General features: G+C 38.7%; 1 protein-coding gene across 10 annotated transcripts in view; it reads left to right on the top strand.

Moving 5' to 3' along the window:
- The first annotated feature begins 5,139 nt into the window (after positions 1-5,139).
- GOLGA4 (golgin A4) overlaps positions 5,140-18,994 on the top strand; it is a 128,480-nt gene continuing 114,625 nt past the window's right edge. For 6 of the 10 annotated variants that reach the window (XM_070577275.1, XM_008528039.2, XM_070577278.1 and 3 more), the window contains exon 1: positions 5,157-5,709. In XM_070577275.1, the coding sequence (XP_070433376.1) occupies positions 5,641-5,709 (69 nt within the window). In that variant the 5' untranslated portion in view covers positions 5,157-5,640. Of the gene's footprint in view, positions 5,710-18,994 lie in introns of all 10 variants that reach the window. The other 4 variants (XM_008528037.2, XM_008528036.2, XM_008528035.2 and 1 more) reach the window with 2 other exon arrangements.

The raw sequence follows: 18,994 nt of genomic DNA, 5'->3' as shown, positions 1-18,994 counted from the left end.
CCCTCTTTAATTCCTGATATTGGTAATGAGTGTTTTTCTTTCTCTTAATGAGTCTTACTAGGGGTTGATCAATTTTATTAATCTTTTCTAAGAACCAAATTTGTTCTTTGTTGTTTTTTCTCTATTGTTTCTCTGTTTTCTGTTTCATTGATTTTTGCTCCTATCTTTATTATTTCATTCTTTCTACTTTGGTTTTAATTTTCTCTTCTTTTTTCTAACTTCTTAAGGTGTAAGCTTAGATTATTGACTTTCAACCCTTTTTTCCTTTCTAATATAAACATGTAATACCATAAATTTCCTTCTAATTGCTGCTTTAGCTGCACCTCACAAATTTTGATATGTTCTGTTTTCATTTTCATTCATTTAAAACATTTTCTAATTTCCCTTGTTCTTTGTTCTTTGACCCATCACCTATTTGGAAAGTGCTGCCTAATTTCCAAATATTTGGAGATTTTCTAGCTTAATTTTGAGATTTCCTAACTTAATTCCTCTGTGGTCAGAGAACACATTATATGATATTAACCCTTTGAAATTTATTGAGACCGTATTATGAATTAGCATATGGTCTATCTTGGTGAATATTAACTGTGTACAGTACTTAAAAAGACTGTGTTTTCTACAGGTGTTGGGTGTAGTTTTCCAGAAAGATCAATTAGGCAAAGTTAGCTGACCCAAATCCTCTATATTCTTACATATTTTTTGGTCTACTTCTTTGATCAAGGACAGGGAGACGCCTGTTAAAATCTCCAACTATAATTGGGGGTTTTAAAATTTGTCCTTTCAGTTCTACAGTTTTGCTTCATGGTTTTGAAACTCTGTTATTATGTGGATACACATTTAGAGTTATGTCTTCTTGATGAGTTGACCCTTTTATTATTTTGAAATGTCCTTATTTATTTTTGTAATACCCCTTGTCTTGAAGTCTACTTTATTCAATATTAATATAGTCATACCAATTTTCATATGATTCATGTTTGCATAGTATAGTGAATTCTCTAGTGCATTGTTCAGATGTGCTTTCAAGACTGAGACATTCATTCCACCAGCTGCTGGTAGTGTGGCTGCAGATGGCTGACATCTGTCTGTATTGTCTTCAGCTGAAGGTAGTTACCTTGCACAAGGTTATCCACATCTCCCTCCTCTCCCCTGACCCAAGTTCCAACAAATCTCCTGTAAACAAACCTCAGAGTCTGTTACTAGGGGAACTTGATTTATGACACATGCTACATTGTTTTTCATGCTTTTACTATTAACATATCTGCATCTTTATATTTAAATTGCATCTCTTATAAACCGCATATAGTTGGATCTTGCTTTTCTATTCATTATGACCATCTCTGCCTTTTCATTGAAGTATTTAATCAATTTACATTGAATGTAATTTTGATGTAATTGGGTTTAAGTCTACCATCTTGCTCCTTGTTTTCTATTTGTCACATTTATTCTTTGTTCCTTTTTCTCTCCATTGCTGCCTTCTTTTTGATTACTTGAGTATTTTTAGGATTCCATTTTATATCTTCTATGGGACTTTAAGCTATGTCTTTTGTTTTATTGTTTTATTTTTTTAGTGGTTGCTCTAGGCATTACAATATGCATCCTTAACTTATAATAGTCTACCTTGAATTAATATTATACCACTTAATATATAATGTAAGAACCTTACAACAGTATAATTCCATTTACCCACTTTTTGTCCTTTGTGCTATCAGTTTCATAGATTTCACTTCTTTGTATATTAAAAAAAAAATCCCAAATACAGGGTCATTGTTTTGCTTTAAATAGTCTATTTGATTTTAAAGAAATTAAGAAAATTTCTTAATGAAGGGGAGGATTTGGAGGTGGTGTTAGAGAATACTCAAAAGGGGTGATGACACATGAGCAACATTATCAAGGGTAGCTAAGTGGAAAAGGAAAAAAGGTACAAAGTCAAGGGGTACAATGAGTATTTTTACTGTACTCATTAAGATTTTCACAACTATTGTGTATACTAAACTTGTAGACTAAAAAAAGAAGAGCAAGGAGGTATACAAAAGCAGGATGTATAAGGGTACCACAAGTTAATTTGACATTTCTGGAGCTTTAAAGTGTGAAGGGTAGAGAGGGTATAGTCAGAGGGAAAGCAGGAGCCAGGCTGCTGAGGGCTTCTTTTACTGCCTGGGAATTTGAACAGTGTTCTGCAGGACAAGGAGGCCACTGATCGGATTTCAGCAGGAGGGTAATGTCAGCTATGGAGAAGATGGCTTGGAAAGAAGCAAATCTGGAAACTGGGAGATCATGAAAGTGGTGAGAAATAATGAAGGCTAAAACTAGTGGCAGAGTGAATAGGAAATAGGATAGATTTGGGAAATATTTCAGAGTAAAAGACACGAGACTTGGTGATTCTCTGGATATAGGTGAAGAATGAGAGAGGGATGTTTTGACTGACAACCAAAGTTTTAGCTTGGGCAGATGGAGATGACATAAATCAAGGGAGAAAATACAGATTTTGCCAAGGGGCAAATCTGATGCTGATGGTGGTGGGTATACTAGTGGATGAGATGAGTTCAGTTTTGGACACATTGAATGTGAGTGCCTACAGGCCATTAATAGAAGTTGTCCAGTAGGCAGTTGGATGCATTAAAACTAAGTAATTCTGTGGAAATTTAGGGTCGTGCCCTGTACCAGGCAGTGGCTGATTGTATGACAGGCACGGTTCTTGCCCTCCTAAACCTGAGAGCCTAGTGGAGATGCTATAATCTGGAGCTCAGGGGAGAGGTCTAAGCTAGAGCTGTCAACATACACAGGGAGAGTGTTAGAAGTAAGGAGAAAATGAAACTCTCAGAATTTATAAATATCATTTACTATAAGCCTTACTTTATGCACATCATCTCATTTAAGCTTCACAACATTCTTGTGAAACATTATTAAAATGTTACAGATGAGGAAAATGAAGGGCAGAGAGTTGACACTCAGAGGTCACAATCTGGCTTTCGAGCTGAATTTTATTCTAAGCAGTTTTGCTGCAGTGATTTAAAAATGCCTCTGGGTGGGTTTGCACTATCTAGTTTGTTACTTTCCCTCATTCTCTATTGTCTCATACCATACTTGTTTCACTGATAACCTTTCTACTCCCTTCAGGGATTTGACTTTGTTTGTGGTTTACCTAAGTGTCAAAGGTCACAGTGCTAGAAAATGGCTGATTTGCATTCACACCAAAATCTAGGTGACATCAAAGACCATGTTCCTAACTGCTATGCTCTCTTCCTGTGGATGGCATGTATCAGGATTCTTGATGAGGGTTAAGAAGTGCATTGTCAGGTGACACAAAAGGGTTGATAAGGCATTTGTGGTCAGAAAGTAGGAAATTAGAGTCAAAGTTTTCACTGTAATTGGTTCTTTTGGCTAGATGTCCTTTCTGACATACTATTTTCTTATCTAAGGCCTGGAATGGAACTTGATAATTTACTGTTTTCTGAAGCATAGTCCCTAGTGATTATGTTATTCTGAAAATTTCCTGAAATATGGAGATGGGGATGGTATTTGCCATTGGAAGTGGTGAAAGAATGAGAATTAAGTATGGTCTTGAATTATGAAGATTGCTTCTTTGTGTGAATAAAGATAGGTCCTAGTTCCACTGCGGAAATAAATTCATGAGGTCTCTGATCATCATGATTGGATGCAAGCCCATCTCAAATGTCCTTCCACTCTGCAGTGAGAGGTGCTAGTCCTTGAGCAGCTGGTTGGGAGATGAGTTCAAATTACTAACATGGAAAATAGGGGCAGGGAAAGTGCTCTGTCTGGGTTGGTGCAGGACTCTCCAAAGTGGGCCAAGGCAAGAACCTCTTGGTGATTTGCATCCAGGAGTGGCTGAAGAATTAAGCATAATTTATAGGTTTAATTAAGAACAGACCATGAAAGAATGTTAATTTGCAGAAGCCAAGTGATCTGTGAGCAGGCTTAGTGTTTCAACAAAATTGTGGTTAAATATGCTGGTTTCAACCCTGTGCCCTCTTCTTTTCTTTTTTGTGTCCTAGCTAGGACATAATTAGCCCTCTTCCGGTCTTTTTCTTTCTCTAAGTAATATCTTGGATCTCTTCTTATATCATTTATTACGGCCTGCTTTGATAGGGCCCACACATATGTATACATATACACACATATACACATACATATACATACATATAAATATAATATTGGCAACCTTTGATTTACAACTGTGAATGTTGGGGTGAGGATGCATATCAGCCATCAGGAGTCTGGGAGCAGCTGAAGGCCTACTTAACTTTACACTCTTGACAGAGAAAGACTCCTGAAAAAAAAAAAAACTCTCCTGGTAATTATACAGGTGTTCACTATGGGATAAGAGAGGACTTAGCCCAGTTGACAATGCAGTGTTCAGACCAAGCCCTACTCTGGCTCTAATGTGTTTAGAGATCAGGCTATGGAATCTTAGAGAGCAACTTGCTCCTGTAATTGCTAGTAAATAAAATTTGCTAAAACGTGAACATCAGCGTATACTCTGTCAAGTTCGGATACCTGAGGTAACGTGAGGCAATTTGGTACAGCACGCACAAGTAGATTGCTGAGATGGATTTGAGGGTTCACAGACCACCAACGTTCAGGGTGTTTGATGTATTAGGCACGTACGCTCTTTTAGGATTGCAGGTTCTAGAGGTAAATTCGAACTCTTTAGGAATCTGTGTCTTTCATCAGGCTGTGAATTCTTTTAACATTCCCAAGGACCTGGCACTTAGAATGACAAAAATTTTTGAACGAATATGTGAAAATATACGATTTCGGTGAAACAAAAAAATAACGGCAGACGTCCAAACGATTGAGCTCTTACAACATAGGCCTGAAACATTAGGACCCTGGGAGCCTCCTGTCAGGTACTCGACCCCTGGACGAGTCCAGGAAAGGAAAGAGGGCCCCTCTGGGGAGCAGTAGGAGTAGTAGGCACTGAAGATAACAGAATCCTAAGCACAAATAGTGAACAAAATTACACTATCCTTCAGAGCCCCAGGCAGGCTCCCCAAAAGCCCCTTGTCCCACTCCGGACGAACACACACGTGGTTCCTTGCTGGGGCTGTCAGCCGTGCTGTCCTCAATAGCGGTACCCTCCCCGCCCGACTTGGCAGTGCCGAAGCCCAGGCACGCGTCAGAGAAGCGGTCCGACCACTCCTAGTCCGGGTCCTGACGGTATCTCCGCACGCCAGGAGTTGAGGCAGCGCAGAATCCCGCGTCTTCCTTGACGTCCCGCGTAAGGGAGCCAGACCCCTAGCGCGCATGTGCCGGCCCGACTGCGTGTGCTTGTCCCCTCCGGCGCTCCGTAGAGCTCCCTCGGCAAGCTCCACGTAGGCCGCGCAGGCGCCTTTGGCACACCGTTCACCTGCTGCCGTTGTCGCCGCCGCCGCCGCCGCCGCCGGGGCTGGATGGGGGGCCGAGGCCAACCAGTGGCACCCAGAAGAAAGAGACGCGGCGGCGGCGACGCCGACACCCGCAGGACGAGTGTCCCGATCCTCCGGCGAGCCCAAGGAGGAGGCGTCCAGGCCCGGCCCCTGCAGTCCCTGGTGTAGAGAAGCCGCCCTCGACTCCGCTGCGGGGTCTCCCTGGGCACTCGTCCCTCAGGTCTCATTCACACTCAGGACCCCGCGCTGCGCCATGTTCAAGAAACTGAAGCAAAAGATCAGCGAGGAGCAGCAGCTCCAGCAGGCGCTGGCCTCTGCTCAGGTACTATGGCCGCCGCTCTCCCCTAGTTCCAGACACTCCTTGACACCAGCTCGGGCGCACAGAACAGGAGAGGTTCTTCCGTGAACCTTGACCTCTAACGTGGTGATTCCCCCAAACCCCGGACTGGGAATGAGTTTAGGGCGGCTCAGGTGCTCCGTGACTCCTGACCCGGGTCCCCCATCCCAAAACTTCGTTCGGGAGAGTGAGTGGGGATGGCCGGATCCTTGGAAACATCTGACCTCTGTTAGAGTTTTCCGCCAATGCTTGACCCCGGCCTGAGAACAAGTGAGAGGGGCTCCGATTTTGCATGATTTTTGACCCATATCCAAGGTTCCCCCGCTCATCCGAAACCCTAACTCAAAACTGAGGGCGGGATGGGAAAACCCATTGTAATATCTGACCTCGTGACTGGAGTCCTCCCTCTCGTCCCCGACCCGAGACTGAGTACGGAGGGGCCAGGATCCCGCTGGTCTCCTGACCTGTGACGAACGTCTAAGTCCAACCCCTAGTCCAGCGATGAGGGCCAGGGGTCGAGCCATTCCAGGCCAGGCTGCTTGCAGGAGCGTTGGGACCTGAAAGAGGTGGCAGTGTGGCCGGCGTCCAGCGCCCGAGGTTGTCACGAGTTAGTCCCTTCGCATAACTTGGTTGATCCGGGCGGGCGGAGGGGCTGATACTCCGAGGCCGGGCCGGGCTAGTGCCTGACCACAGCCCAGCTTCTGCTCCTTGAAGCGTCTCGTTACATTTGTTTTTCACGAATGCAGTTGCTTGAGGAAATGACAGTTTCCAGGAAAAAGGGGGCGTGTTAGTAGTGTTAATTTAAAGAAACAGTCTCCTAAGCACCAATGAATGTGTGTTTTGGTGTTGGTAGTGCGTGGTCTCTTCAAAGATGATTTCTTCCCAGCCTTTCTGAGTCTCAACAGATTGAGCACATCGCTTAATTTTAGTGTTTCTACAAGAAAGGCTGAGTTTTCAGTAATTTGGAGGCATTTCTAAAACATTTTTTTTAACATAGCATTTGTTTTATGCGGCTTTTAGACAACTATTTAACAACTGATTAACAACTATTAAATCAAACAACTATTGCGTTGAGTTTTTTCTGAAACTGTAAGTTGAAGTTTTCTTAAAATTTAAAGCTCTTATAAAGTAAAACAGTGCTTGAAATACATCGGAATATTGCACGGAAGGCTTGTTCATTTTCCCACGTAAAATGTAAATAGCAATTAAAATTTAGATACTAAATATTTTACTTTTCATACTATTTACTGCAGACTTTTTTTTAACTTTACAAAACACGGTTATTTAAGAAACAAAAAACTTACAAGGTAGAGATGAGGAAAGTGGGGAAACGAGCATGTTAGTGAATGTAAGACTGACTTACATTTCTAGAGGATTCCACCTCTAGAAATTTATTCTAAGAAAATTTAGGATGTATTAAAGATTTAGCCACATGGATTTTCATTTCAGTGTTGTTTTAATAGGTAAAAACTGGCTAAAAATGTTCAACAATAGAAAATTGGTAAATAAGTTGTATCAAGTAGTCAGTTATTATACAGCCTTAAAAAATGCCACCGTTTATTGGCTTCTTACTATGTGCCAGGCATTTTGCTTAGTATTTTACACAGATTATTTTTTTTAGTTCTCACATAAACCTATGAGGTAGATACTCATACATGGAGTGAGACTCAGGGAGGTTAAGTGACTTGCCTAATGTCACACAGCCAATGTTAAAGCCTACAGAAAAGTGTTATTAATATGCATAGATATTTGTGTTAAAAGATTAAAAGTAGCATGTAGAGTGTGGTTAGAGTTTTGTGGGAAAAAAATATGTGTAAAAGTATATTTATATACAGACAGTGAAAATACTTTATGAAGGAGATGCTCCAAGGTACTGATGAGATATTATGAGTATTTATTTTTTTATTATGTTTGTTTTTCTTCATGAAAATGAATTTGTACATTAACAAAGAGACATTTTTAGAATAATAGTAAAAAAGCAGTAGTTACAAGCTAACATATTAGAGCTCTTAGTTTCTATAGGTTGGTGCCTCTGGTGAGACAGTGCAACTGGATCAAATAAAATAACTTTGTGTACAAAACATTTAAAACAATCCGCTTTGATAATGTATATATTTATCCAGAATGCAAAAGTAAATTGTTAGTGATCAACTACTGATAGAAACTGGCTTATCTTTTGGTCTTAGGTCCTCAGCTATTCAGAACCCTTCAGGGTGAGTTCTGGATTATTATTTTCAGAGTTAAGTATTTCTTTCAGGCATCAATTAAAAAACAAAGCAAAAACCTTTTTTGATGACAATTCTTTCACAACAGATTACACATATTTTTGTTTTCTTAAGCAAAAGATCTTGAATGTGTGTAATATTATTTCTTCATTTTTGAGTATAAATTATTTTGTCTGGAAGGCACCATGCCCTCTAGAATTTAGTGGGGTGCAAAAGGCAGTTCCCTTTTACCCACTCAAGAGAAGTTGTTTGTTCTTGGTCTACTTTTTGTAATTAGTTTGTAACGTCCCTTGCTATCTGCTCTATGTCTTTCTTCTCCCTGCTTTTGAACTGCTGTGGGCTTTGAATCAAGGCATGTAAACTTCTAAAATTTTGTGTAAAAATAAGTACCTGAGGGATTCTATAGTGCCTTTTAGTGTATTAACACAAATTTTGAGACATTTGCTTTGAGTTTTTGCATGCCTTTGTGTGCATACTTCCTAGTTCTTAGCCTGCTTTACGTAGGTGAGATTGCCTGATAGGTGTGTTTCAAGTAGAGTGAGTTGGCAGGTGTAGATAATTCTGGGATAGATGAACTATTTGCATCACAATATTTGTAAAACAATAGTAATAATGATATAGCTTTCCTTAAGGTTTTGAAATTCTTCAGTAAAAACAAGACAGCCTTCTAATAGTCCCCAGTCACTTCTATTTGCTTGGTGTTAAGATTATTTGAACCCTTCCTTGGCAGATATTATTTTAAGTAATCATTTGTTCAACTCTGATGATGACTTGAAGACTAATCGCTAGTTAAAAATAAAGTTAAAAAAATTTCAAATCAAGGTTCACTTAATACTATTTTTTAACAATGAATATCTATTTTGAATTTTTAAACTTACAGAATGAATTTGATAAAAGAAACATTAAAAAGTAATGTAAAATACATTGTACTTTCTTGGGATATGAGTAGTACATGAATAAAAATATTTTCTAACCTTTTCAGCCTTTTTCAAGTATTACTAAAACTTAAAAATCATACAAATATTGTATGATTGCACTTATATGAGATACCTAGATTAGTCAAATTCATAGAGGCAGAAAAAGAGGTTGCCAGGGGCTGGAGAGAAGGGGGAATGTGGAGTTATTGTTTAATGGGAACAGAGTTTCAGTTTGAAAAGATGAAAAAGTTCTGGAGGTGGATGATAGTGCTGGTTGCACAACAGTGTGAATATACTTAATGACACTGAACTGTACACCTAAAAATGGTTAAAATGATAACTTGTTGTGTTTATTTTACCACAATAAGAAAATTAAATTAAAAAAAGCCAAATGTGGGCCCCACCTCAAACCTGAAAAATCATAGCTTTTTTAGATTGGGATTCCAGAATAGTAGTTTATGTAATAGAAATTGAAAAAAAAATTCCACAAAAAGCAGGGAAAAGAGTCCCTTTCTGAAGCAACATAGCCTTATTCTAAATCCAAGTTTACTAAATAATTAACCTCGCTCTTGAAATTGGTGAAAGCATAACTCCCAGAGAGAACGTTTAGATTAGAAGCATCAGAATATATCTCAAGTGTTTATAATCTGCATTTTGACCAGGGAGTGTTTAGTGGCTATTGATAATGCTTTATATAGAATATGTATTAAGTTCTCGTGTTTAAGTAATAAAACAATCCTTGTTTATGTGATTAAAACAAAAATCTCCCATGAAACTTGAGTAAGGTAAGGGCTGTACAAAATTCTTTCATCTGCTTCCTACTTTGGTAGGAAGAGCTGGAGGAAAAAATTCTAAGAAAAGCTTTGTCTCCTTAGCTTTTGGGATCGATTAACCTAGTCTGTTAAATTGTGAGATTCAGAGATCCCAAGACATGGTTGCAAATTGTACGTACCTCAATTTTATGTCCCACTGGAAGCCGTATGCAAATTCAAAGCCCATCTTGCTGGGCCCTGGTGAGAAAGCAAGGCTGGAAACTTTGATGTAGAATTTCATGGCTCTAAAAACATCGGATTTTAACTAACTGTGGTTAGTGTCTTCACCTTCTAAATCAAAATATTAGGAGGATGTCCTCATTTACTTAAACATTTATTTGTCTGGGTATAAAATTCTAGGTTGAAAATTTTCACTCACACTGTTGGAGGTATTTCTCCCATTTCTTCTAGCACCCTGTGTTGCAGATGAGAAGTCTGATTCCAGACATGTTCTTTCTTCATTGGTAGTTAACCTGATCTTTGAATCTTCTCCTTTTCCCTTGATTTTAGAACATTTCTAGTTTTCTTCTTTTGTTTCTTTGCTCTTGTTTAGCACCACCCTCCTCCCTTTTGAAATCCTATTAATCTTTTTGGATAAATACTTTGTAATCCTAACTTTCTTTTTATATCTTCCTTTTTTTCCTGTTTATTCTATTGTTTTGAGAGATTTCTTTAAATTTTTATTTCAGCTGCTTCTGTTGAATTTGTTCTAGTAATCATATATTTAATTTCCACAAATAATAGTAACATTAGTTAACATTTATTGGGTAATTATTTTTAGCCAGATACTTTTCTCACTACATTGCATGTATTATCTAAATTAATATATGTATGTGCTTGTATTATCCCGGCTTTACAGATGAGAAACTGAGGCTGAGGGAGCTTACGTAACTTGTCTGTGGTACACTGCCAATCTGTGGTAAAGCAGAGATATGGACCCAGGCAGTGTGGCTCTACAGCCCATTCTCTTAACCACTGTGCTATACTTGTTGCTTTGTTTTAGTTTTCAGTAGCAGCTTGTGGTTGTTTAATAGAAACTAGAGTTTCCCAAAACTCTGCAAGGATAAGCATTATTATTATGTATACATCCATATTTAAGTTATGTTCCTTGGTTTATCTGATTTTTCTGGGTCACTTGTTATACTTGGTATATTTTGTTATATTTATTTATACTAGTCATCTTGTTTTGCTGTGTTGTTTTTTTTTTTTAAAGAAAAATGTCTTGTGATTTTTGGTTGTTCATTTATATTTATGAAGTCATGGAGAGTGATTTATTTTGATAGCGGACATGGGTTTTTCCTGCTCTTACCTGCTGCTCTCCTGAGTGGAGGGCTAGAATTTGTATGTGGGGAGTGGGTTGGGAAGGGAAATAGTCAGACAGGAATTTCTCCTCTGCCAGCCAAAACAAAGAGGGTCCTACTTTGAAAGGTGACCATATAATTTATCATCCAAACATTCTTGAGAATGAAAGGTGACACTACTAATAATTGTCTTAGAACGTAAACTAGCATGAACTGTGTGGGACTGGGATTGTCGTGGGCAAACTGGAGTGTATTGTTACCCCAGTCTTTTGTGGTACCAGTCCCCACTATTGGAGCTCTAATACCTACAAGGCTTGTTGCTCCTTATATTTTGCAGTTACTTTTGCCTGGATATGTGTTTGGGTTGGAGGAAGCTGACCCCAAGTACCTGTTTGTTGCACAAATCATTAATCCCTGAGAGCAGTAATGAGAACAGTAGTCTTCCATTCTGGTACTCCAAACCTGTGATTTTTTTCTTCCTCTTGGAAAAAGTTGTTACTGCCTCTCCTGCAGCCACCGTCTGTGCATGTTTAGAATTATGGCTACCTTTGCCCTGATTTCTATACTGATTTAAATTCTTTTGCCTTTGATTCTTCAGAAGTTTGTCATTATCTTTTTACTATTGATGTCCTTTCTCTTATTCTAGAGTTTTAATTAATCTATGTGTTTCTGATTTTTTTTTTTTTTTTACCTTGAAGTCAATGTTCTTTTGAGAGGGAGAGGAAGTAAGCGGTAGTGTTCAGTTTACACTCTTGTACTGGAAACTTAATCACTATTCTGTACTTAAACGTAAATTCATCTTCTTAAGTACTTGACTTTTAAATTATGAATTCTCAACAAATGCGTATTCCTTAGATTAGTAAAGATATTATCTGATTTTTCTATCTTACTTTGTAAAATCATTTGGTTAAGTTAGCATGTACCATGTGACTGGTCTTGAAGTATTCTGTTAACAATAGCTAGTGTCTGAAGTGTTGAGAACAATATCAATCCACTTATTATTCATTATCAACTATTGGATGAGATTTAAGATGAGAAATAGTTCATCTTTTAATCTGCATTATCACGCTTTAAAATTTTATTGGGTACCTTGTACTGAACATACTAAATACTCATGATTTTTAATTGAAACTTTAAAATAAAACTTTACTTTTATTTTTATCAAAGTAATACATTACATAGTTTTAAAGGTCAAGTACTACTTGATGCAAAAAACCATTGCCTGCTCCAATCCTCCAGTCCTGTTCTCATGTTCTCAACATTTCTGTTTCCCCAGATATTTAACTTCGTATTTCTAAATAATAAGCTTTTGTTGCTTTGCTATTTGTTGATTTGTACATTTTAAACAGTATCTACTGATTTCCTGCCAAGGAAGATGATTTTTAAAGCATTGCTTCTTTGTTTTCCATTTGCAGTGCTGCTATTGACAAATCCATTGTCATTCTGCTGCTTTTTTCTTTCTGGAGGCTTTAGGATCTTTCCTTATATCTTGTAGTCTGAAATTTCATGGTAAATATGCCTTTGTATGGATTTCTTTATGCATTGTGCTGGACACTGAGTGCATACTTTAAGTATGGTGACTCCTGTGTTTAAATTCTTGGCAACTCTTAGGTATTATTTGATAATTCCCTGACCTTTATTTATTTGTTTGTTTGTTTATTTTGAGGAAGATTAGCCCTGAGCTAACATCCGCTGCCAGTCCTCCTCTTTTTGCTGAGAAGATTGACCCTGAGCTAACATTTGTGCCTATCTTCCTCTATTTTTTATATGTGGGACGCCACCACAGCATGGCTTGATAAGCAGTGCATAGGTCTGCACCCCAGATCCACACCCGTAAACCCCAGGCAAGCAAAGCAGAGCACGAGAACTTAACTGCAGTGCCATCGGGCAGGCCCCCTCACCTTTTTTTTTAATCTTCTTTCCTGGAACTCCAGTTAGTTAGCTTCTGTGCCTTCAGGATAGAGTCTCTTATTTATTATAATTTTCTTGCCCTTTATATTCTGTTTTTAATGTTTTATTCTACATTTGAGAGATTTCTTCAATTAACTCTTCAGTTGAATTTTTAATTTTGGCTATCTTATTTGTAAATTTCAAAGAGCTGTTTCTTATTGTCTTTTGCTTTTTCATAGTATTGTTCTTGTTATACAGATATATCTTTTATCTTTCTCAGAGTAATGGGGATTTTTTTCTTTTGTTTTGAAGTTTTCTTTTAATCTTTATTGTTTTTGTTTTTTGTTTGTTTTTGGCTCACTCTTTTACTTTGGAAACTTTCTTTTAACTACTGAGTGCTCTGGGCTGTCTAGTCATATTTAAGGGTGAAGCACTAAAAATCTGATGCTATTTGGAAGTAGCATGTGATAGACACTGGCGTTCACTGCTGGTTGATAGGCTGTAAACTGGCTTTATTATTGGAGGAAAGACCTACATGTTGGTGACCAGAAGTCTTTTTAAAGAGGTCATTCAGTTTCTCCAGAGAAGCATTCTGTTTTCTGGGGAAGAGATGAGAGGTTATTAGCCAAGCTGCCACCTTTCTGGAAGTAGGGCTGAGGAAGTGGGCTGAGGGTTTCACTATTCACTGTGCAGACTATCACTTAATCCCTCTAAGGTTAGTCCCACACTTTGCCCTTCACTCTTATTTTACTCTGCTTGGTTTTGCCCAGTTTAGAGCCTCATGGGCTCCAGAAAATAAAACTCTGGTTCTTCAGAGGCTAAGTAAGGTGGAACAGAGGACCGAAATCTTTCAACCAATCTTCCTCTTTCTGGTCCTGCCTCTTCACTTCTGCACATTGCATTATACCTTTTGCTTTAAGTCCTAAGTCTTTTCAGGGTTCTGGGCATGAAAATAGGCTTGCTTCTCATCCGTATTCCCTTCTGTAGGTCCTTGGGATTGTAGTGTCTCAACTGTGCTAACTCCTGTGCTGTATTTCATTCACATCCAGTCTTCTGAAAATTGATTGAAATTCCTTAACTCTTTCTGAGGGAGAGAGAATAGGAGCATGTAGTCCATCTGCCATGTTTAACTGGAAATTTCCTTAAATTGTTTTTGTGTGAGTGGATTTCACTATATTAAAGGGGTGTTTTTGAGGGGTAAACATTTATAACACAAACAGCAATATTTGATTTCCAGCACTACTATTTTAGATGTCAGGATGTAGAAGGTATTTTGTTAAGAACATGATGAAAAGGTCTAATAATTTTGGTAACTAGAATATAAAGATCTATGTGAAGACTTAACTCCGAGTTACTTTGACTCTTCCTTTAGAGCTGGGATGTCACATAGATTTGGCAGAGACTTTCAGCAGGGCTGTGATGAGGATTCTATGGCTGTGTCCTTGCCATGATTGATTATCCATGGATGTGGGAGGGAGGAATGAAGCCCAGATGTTTGTTATGCTTGTGTAAGAGTAACATCTCATCTATTTGGAGCATAACTTGAGAACTGGGAAATAGATCAAAAGGCCTCTGAGCAGTCGAAATTTTTTGTTTTTGTTTTTTTTTGTGGAAGATTAGCCCTGACCTAACTACTGCCAGTCCGCCTCTTTTTGCTGAGGAAGCCTGGCCCTGAGCTAACATCTGTGCCCATCTTTCTCCACTTTATATGTGGGACGTCTACCACAGCATGGCTTGCCAAGAGGTGCCATATCCGCACTTGGGATCCGAACCGGTCAACCCTGGGCCACTGAGAAGCAGAACGTGCGCGCTTAACCGCTGTGCCACCGGGTTGGCCCCCAGTCGAAATTTTAATGTTATCAACTTCACATTCCATAGCTAATGTAAATTATTCATAAGAAAACTTTAAAATCCCTCATTTAGAGCTTCCTCATGTTTGTCTACAATTTCAATAAATGTAGTTATCTAGTTTCTAAACTAGTAGCAGGCTAAAATGAGTAGAGAAGACTTACTGCAAATAACCCATTGGCAGGACTGACAACTTACCTAGAAAATGTTAAATTATGTTCAGTTTCCTTTTATCTTTGAAAACTAGAGTTAGTTAACTGATTTGAGAAAGTAATAGATTCAAAATGGTTAAACCTCATTAATATCTCCAGATGCCTTCAGGTGTCAATGAGGTTTAACCATTTTGAATCTATAACTTTAGATAGATATCTGCATCTGTATCTATCTAAATCTAACGATTCAGCTATCTTGAATAATTCTTTCCATGAAAACTTGGAGATAATAAACTTTGGTTAACATAGTTTTGACTTTATTTTTTTAATTTTTTAATTTTGATTTTTTTTTTTTGAGGAAGATTAGCCCTGAGCTAATCTCTTTTTGCTGAGGAAGACTGGCCCTGAGTTAACATCCATGCCCATCTTCCTCTACTTTATATGTGGGACACCTGCCACAGCATGGCTTGCCAAGCGGTGCTGTGTCCATACCCAGGATCCGAACTGGTGAACCCCAGGCTGCCTAAGCGGAGCATGCACACTTAACTGCTGTGCCACTGGGCCGGCCCCCATAGTTTTGACTTTAATATGGAACTTCTAATGGGATAAATTTTGGGTAACATAGTTTTGACTTTAATATGGAACTTCCCAGTGATATGAATATCCAAAATTTGTGTCTTTATTATCTTTAGATTGTGTTATTCAACCTACAATTTGTTTTTTAATTCCTCTTTTTTGGTATAATGAAAATATATTAGATATATTTGATGTACTCTAGATTTAAAATTTAGTAGCCATGTTTATCAGTACTGTTCGTACAGAGACGACACGGTATGGTGAAAGCAGTCCAAGTGGGTTGAGGAATCAATGGGTTGGGATCATCTTTTTTTTTAATGAAAGAATAAATTAGGTCAGAAAATATGATATCTTGTGTCATAAAGATTAAGGATCTGTAAAACTTTTGTTTTGGAAGTGTCTGTGTGTGAAATGTATGTTTTATTTTTGTTTTTGTTTTACTGTGGGTCCAAATGAAAGAAATCTGAGGAACAGTGATCTAAAGAATACTGAGGAAATGGATGAGGGAATTAGAAGACCTGTGTGCTAATCCAGATTTTGTGGTTTGCAACCTGGGCAAGCCACATAAACATTCTGAGCTGCTTATTTTCCCATCAGGAAATCAGAGATAATAATATCTGTCCTGCTTACCTTTCACAGTGGTTGTGAAGATCAGAAGAGGTAAAGTGTTTGAAAGTGTTTGAAAGTGTTTTTAATTATAGAGCACTTATTTATTTAACAGTGCCTGCTGATGTGCCATGGTGGGTGTTAACATTTGCTTGGAAGGGCAGATGTAGTCTCTGTACCATGGAGTTGACAGACAAATACTCCTAGTACAGTGGTAGTGTGCACAGGGTGTTGTGGCTATAGGAAGGCATTTCTGGAGAGGGTCAGGGTAACATCTGAACAGACTCTTGATAGATGATGAAAAGTCATGGTATAGGGACAAGACACTCAAGGCTTATTATTCTTAAAAGTGATTGTATTAGTTTTCTAATGTTGCATAAAAATTACCACAACTTTAGTGCTTAGTAACCCAGTTGTTATTTCACAGTCTGTAGGTCAGAAGTTTGGCATGGTGTGACTGGGTTCTCTGTTCAGTGTCTCACGAGGCTAAGATCAAGATGTCATCCAGACTGTATTCTTATCTAGAGCTTAGAGTCACCTTCCATGATCATGTGGTTGTGGTAGAATTTAGTCCTGTGTGGTTGTAGGACTGAGGTCCTTATTTCTTGCTGGCTGTTGAAGGGGACTACTTTCAGCTCCTCACAGTTCCTTGCCGCTGGCCCCCATAGACATTTTACTTTCTTTCAGGATGGCAGGAGTGCATCTCTCTACCTTCTGCCTCTGCACTCCAGGTTCATGTTTGAAGGGCTCATGTGATAAGGTTGAACCCATCCAGATAATCTTTTGATTAACTCAAAGTCACCTGATGGGCCAGCCCCGTGGCCCAGTGGTTAAGTTCGCATGCTCCACTTCGGTGGCCCAGGGTTTTGCTGGTTCGAATCCTGGGTGTGGACACGGCCCCGCTTGTCAGGCCGCGTTGAGGTGGCATCCCACCTGCCACAACTAGAAGGACCCACAACTAAAATATACAACTATATACTGGGGGAATTGGGAGAGAAAAAGCAGGAGAAAAAAAGAAGATTGGCAACAGTTGTTACCTCAGGTGCCAATCTTTGAGGAAAAAAGTCAACTGATTAGTAACCTTAAAATATGTGCAAAATCCCTTTTTCTGTGTGATGTAAGATAATCAAGAGAGATCTCATCATATTCACAGGGTGAGGGTCCTTTGGGGTCCTTTTGCTGTGTAATGTAAGATAATCAAGAGTGATCTCATCATATTCATAGGGTGAGGGTCCTTTGGGGTCATCTTAGAATTCTGCCTACCACAGTGACTAAAATGTTTTTCTTGTACTGAAATTGCGGCCTATGGTCAGTTAATAATCCATCAGTGGGCAATAAAAATATTAATTGTGAGCCTGGATATAGCCATCAGGTTTCTTGACAAATAGCTTAGAAATCTATCTTCAGATTTCTCATGGCTATGAGAATTAATTAGACCAAATTTAACTTGAAAGAATCTAAATCCCTTTATATATACATTTTTTTCTTTCCTTCTTCTCCCCAAAGCCCCTCAATACATAGTTGTATATTCTAGCTGTAGGTCCCCCTGGTTGTGCTTTGTGGGATGCCGCCTCAGCATGGTCTGATGAGCAGTGCCGTGTCCGTGCCCGGGATCCGAACCAGCAAAACCTCAGGAACTCGGAGCACGCGAACTTAACCACTCGGCCACAGGGCCGGACCCCAAAAATCCCTTTATATTTATATATTTATGTAAAGTATAAAATTTATAAATTTATATATTTATTTATCCTTTATATTTTGAAGTGAGGATAGTGCATTAAAAATCCAGGAGCTTTGGATAAATGCTCAAGTACAGTTAATTTTGTATGCATGCTCTATATTTTATAGTCATATCCATTCCCTCATGTGATCCTTCCTCTTGCAGCTCCAGGGGAAGACCTACAAGCCGTCAGGCCAAGCCTGGCCAGGTGGTACTACTTTTCTGAGGACAGTGTGTTTTAGGACCTATTCTTCAACTTTGTAGACCCCAATATTTGATTTTGCCAGTTTATCCAGGGCTGATGAGCCACTCACTTACTTATTAGGCTCATATGAGGCCAAGGTATAAAGACATAGTGAGAATTTTTAAAATTCACAGTGGGAGTATACTTTTCAAGTGGTTGGATGGTCACTCTAGGGTAGCCCTTTCCTGGCATCTGGGCTTTTGGAAAGCTGAATTAATAACCCAGAGATTTCTTGGAGATGATAGAATCACAACAGAATGGGCAGGTCAGGAGCTGTTTTCTCTAGTCTAGTAGTGCTTTTCTAATAACTTTCCTAACTTTTTGCCTTCTCAATGGCCCTTTTGTTAAAGGACATCTGACATAGAACCAGTTAAAATTAGATACAAATGGCACTCCTCCCCCTCATAGTGGCAAACTTTGAAGCATCTGCAGCCTTTGAAACTGACATGGTTTGAAAGTTATGGCTGTGGGTGTGGGAAGGGTTTATTGAATTTCCCTCAACTTCAGTGAAAACTTTTTCTGAAGTGCTCTGAACATTTGTAATTTAGTCTCAGTCCTGGATAAACACTGTCCAATGACTGCACTTTGCTTTCCCATTTTCTAAGCACAATGTTGACTTCTAGTCATACATTTTCTAGACATTTAAAACGTTGATAAGGCTTCAGCTTTATTTCCCATTCAACCATTTTCTTATTTAAACTTTTAAGGCCTTACTCTTCCTATTTTATCTTGAATGGGAAAGGATATCTTATCCCTTAACGTATCTTCTACACGTAGCGAATTTAACCTATCACATGGTCATTTTTCTTGTTCATCTTTTAGAAGGTATGTGTGTGTTGGAGTTCTTACTTGTAAGCAACAGAAGTCTGTCTATCTAGTTAAGCAGAAAAAGAATTTATTAAAGAATATTTGGTACCTTACAGAATTTCCAGGCAGGCCTGAAAGTCTGGACTGATCGTTATGCCCAGCCATACTGGGG

This window comes from Equus przewalskii, chromosome 15 (genome assembly GCF_037783145.1).
Source record: "Equus przewalskii isolate Varuska chromosome 15, EquPr2, whole genome shotgun sequence".
NCBI lineage: Eukaryota > Metazoa > Chordata > Mammalia > Perissodactyla > Equidae > Equus > Equus przewalskii.
The sequence above is the reverse complement of the archived record's forward strand: the minus strand, read 5'-3'. Positions and strand labels throughout refer to the sequence as shown.